Source organism: Emericellopsis cladophorae (genome assembly GCF_022114955.1).
Source record: "Emericellopsis cladophorae strain MUM 19.33 chromosome Unknown NODE_209_length_3482_cov_33_645228, whole genome shotgun sequence".
Lineage (NCBI taxonomy): Eukaryota > Fungi > Ascomycota > Sordariomycetes > Hypocreales > Bionectriaceae > Emericellopsis > Emericellopsis cladophorae.
In genome coordinates this window covers 1-3,482 of record NW_026251134.1, presented here as the reverse complement: position 1 = coordinate 3,482, position 3,482 = coordinate 1, and the positions used below count along the sequence as shown (strand labels likewise).

General features: G+C 54.5%; 2 protein-coding genes across 2 annotated transcripts; both read left to right on the top strand.

Annotated features, from left to right (window-relative positions):
* Positions 1 to 214: 214 nt before the first annotated feature.
* On the top strand, positions 215 to 595 carry J7T54_004264 (uncharacterized protein; the record flags this gene model as incomplete). The annotated part of the gene is made up of 1 exon (XM_051510724.1): positions 215 to 595. The coding sequence occupies one exon, from the start codon at positions 215 to 217 to the stop codon at positions 593 to 595; it is 381 nt and encodes a 126-aa protein (XP_051358405.1).
* A 1,078-nt stretch (positions 596 to 1,673) lies between these two features.
* Positions 1,674 to 2,868, top strand: J7T54_004263 (uncharacterized protein; the record flags this gene model as incomplete). Its single annotated transcript, XM_051510723.1, has 3 exons — positions 1,674 to 1,700; positions 1,754 to 2,470; positions 2,515 to 2,868. 3 exons carry the CDS (start codon positions 1,674 to 1,676, stop codon positions 2,866 to 2,868), a joined length of 1,098 nt encoding a protein of 365 aa, XP_051358404.1.
* Positions 2,869 to 3,482: the final 614 nt, after the last annotated feature.

Genomic DNA, 3,482 nt, shown 5'->3' with positions numbered 1-3,482 from the left:
GGGACAATAGCGAGCACATTGCCGTATTGGGGCTTCAATAGACAATACTCAGACAACAATACTAAAGATATTCAAGAGTGATGTACAGTGCGGCGTTCGGATAAAGAGTCAGAACCCACCACTCGCAGCATCCAGGTCAGCTCCCACAGAAAGACCAATCTTGTGAACCTATCCGATTTACAACGACGTGTTCTGTGTTACTCTAAAACCCACAATGGCGAACCACGTCCCACCACCCTACTCAGGCCAGCCACGACGATACCCTGGGCCAGTCAGCGCCGTCGCACCCCAGGCGGCTCTAGCCAACCACAACTCCGCGTTTCGCATATGCATTGACACGTCCACAACTGTCCGCCAGGACAACAATATTGTCGATATTGCTGGGTCGGCAGCCGAGCAGGCCGGTGCCATCGCCGAAGCTGTGACTGCAGCATTGCACAGAAACAGCTCGGCAGAATGTGGCATTCCCATGATCGACGGAGATGGCCACCCACGGCCCATTGATGTCGAGATAATCGCATGCCTCACTGTAGACGGGAGCGGCAACTTCGTGGGCGATGCCAAAAGTCTCGCCGGTTTTGGGCAACAGCAGTAGGAGTCAGAAGGGTACGAGGGACAGTAACAGGTGCGTCAGGACGGCCAGACAGCCGCAAGACACCAACGCAGCGCCTCGGCCGTGGCAACAGTTTCTTAAGCCTACCCTAGACGGCGTAGCAACCAGGGTATGGAGTCGTGCCGAATAAGACGACAGGGTCGCGATGTGTAAATTTATTTGCCGTTGAGAATGTAGCAGCTATGTACTCAATAATTATGTTATGATCGGGCTCGTGAGGTCGTGGGCAGCGCCATCGGCATCGCGGGTGGTTGACGGTGTCCGAAGTGTGAGTCGGCGCTCGCGAACGGACCGTTCTCAGTAATTGGCCTCGCGTACACGACGGTGGTCGAGCGGTCTCGTCGTGAGATTGGAAAGATTGCCGTCAGCTTCCGGTTCGGAGTACCTTCAGCAGTTGGAGCATCGGAGTTGGGAGTACGACGTAGAGGTGGGAAGTTGGCAAACGATTAAAATGGGAGCACCAAAAGGTGGCTCAGTTTCTTGGCGACTACGGCGTGTTGAGACTGTACCTCATGTTGACCCCATTATTCCCGTGGTAATCCTGTCTATCTTTACTTTTTCTGGCGGTTCACCTGCGGCTGAGCATGAGACCCAATAAGCGCGACGGCTGGTGTGGAACGGCCTTCAGCGGCAAAAGAGGGGTTTAATGTGAAAAGAGTCCTTCGTGATCCCGCCAAGTCCATCCCTACGGACCAGTCCACCTGGTACTGTATGCTTTGTGAACATTCTGTTGCGTGGCTACGGGATCCTCTTTTCATGCCACAATTGGTCCAGCCTTGGCCGTTGTGAACCCTCAACTTGTCCAATTCGAGCTACTGATCTGCAATTTTCTTCTGACAATCAGCGACGCGAGATTCCGATCAGCTGATTGAACTTGTAAAGCAATGATTCTGCACAGGGAGGACCTACGCCATGGATTGCTTAATTGATGGCGCAAAGGCAGCTCTCCAAGATGAAAAGCGAGTCCCGACATGGTTCCGGCAGCTATACCATGACAATGTCTTTCAAGGGAGGGATTTCCACCTCGTGATGCATCAAATCCGGAGCAACCAAGGACAAGATGACCACAGCTCAGCAGATATACAAAGTTCGAGTACTCTGGAATCGCACTTGAGCGTTACAGGCAAACCCCTGTTCCAGCTCTTTAAAATCCATTGCATAGAGCCTACCCAGCTTATTGAGCTTCTCGACTCATGCAATATCCATCCAGCGGCTCTTCTCACCCTTAACTCGGGACCTTTCCACTTCCAGCATTTCCACAAGTCCACGAGCTCCCACCGGCGATACCTCTCTTTTGGACTGGCCTACAACGTGGCGACGATACTCTGGAGCTGCGACCTCGACACACGCAACATTCGCGTGGTGGGTATCGGCGAGGAGAGCCGACCATTCAGCGAGGCCGACGTGATCCGGTTCAAGAGCGACCTGATACATCCTCTGGCGCCGGGCCTCCTGGCACTCCAGGTACATCTGGAGAAGACGCACGGCCTTATCCGCCAGCTCGTCAAACGACTGAGGGATGTCGAGGCGCAGATTGGCCATCGTGCTGAGAATCAACTTGCTGCCCAGATTGACTTTGAGCGATTCGAGGATCTGGATCTGGGGCTCTTGTCTCGTCCTCTGAGTAATCTCCACTACGAGGCTCTGTCGTATGAGAGGACGTTTAGTGCGATCCACGGCATACTGTTCGAGATGAAGCTGGCTTGCGACATGGATGTCATTCGAAGGGCAGCCGTTATTGACGACGACTGCCGCACTGCGTTTGAGACAAGTCTGCTTTGGCGGTTCAAGTCGACCGAGTCGCTGCAGGAGCAAATGAAGTATCTCCTCGACCGAGTGCGCGTCCAGAGTGAAATGGTGCGTCATGCCACATTCTGGCCGAGATATTCTAACACTGCCAGGTGTCGAACCTGAGAGCACACCAGGACGCACAGCGTGGAATCCGGCTGGCGAGCCAGTCGGCGGCTATGGCCAAGGCGGCCAAGCAGGATAGCTTCTCCATGGCGACGGTGGCGCTGATGACCATGGCGCTCCTCCCGGCGACTTTCTTTGCGGCGCTGTTTGCGATGCCCCTGTTCAAGTGGGACGAGGCCTCGGTCGTTCAGGGCCGGTTCTGGGTCTACTTGGCGTTTGCGCTGCCGAGCACGCTCGTCGTATTTATGCTCTGGGGGGTCTTGACTCGGAACTGGATCAAGAAGGGAGCTAGGCGGGGGAGGGCTCTATTGACTCTGCTGTCTCCTAGCAAGAAGTCTTGAAGACGGCTATTGGATTTGGCATTATTACATGTACAGAGTTATGCAAGACCAAGGTCCAACTACCATCCTCCTCCCAACCACAAAAGCACTGGAACCAGAAGCATAGCGACGCTAATAGTGAAGCCGTCTTCGGGGCCTGGGCTGTCGGAACAGAATCAGTTGACCTTCCGACAGACTCTTGGGGCTCAGTAGCAATCGTGGTATACGGTCCCGTCGATACATCCGGCACAGAGTCAGTGAAGCTCTTGGAAGGATCTTGGGGTTCCACAACGGCACTTGTCGTATGTGCCTCGGCTGAATCGTCCGTGACGAGGGAATACGGGGCATTCGAGTCCAACTCGTCGACCGGGCTGGAAACAGCCGTCGATGCCTCCGGAGCCGATGTAAGAGGACTAGAGGAAAAATCAGAAGCACTACAAGATTGCTCACCTGCGAGACTGGAACCTGTCGTCATTTCTGTCGAGACAGTGGGTGATACGAGTAAAGATTCCACAGACACATGGGCCCCTTGAGACGTCGGGGTTGCCTTGCAGGATGTCCCTGGTTAGCGATTTGGACTGCCACAAACCTAGGCAGTTTTGACGTCCCCGTCGTCTGCTCGGGGAGTTGCAACA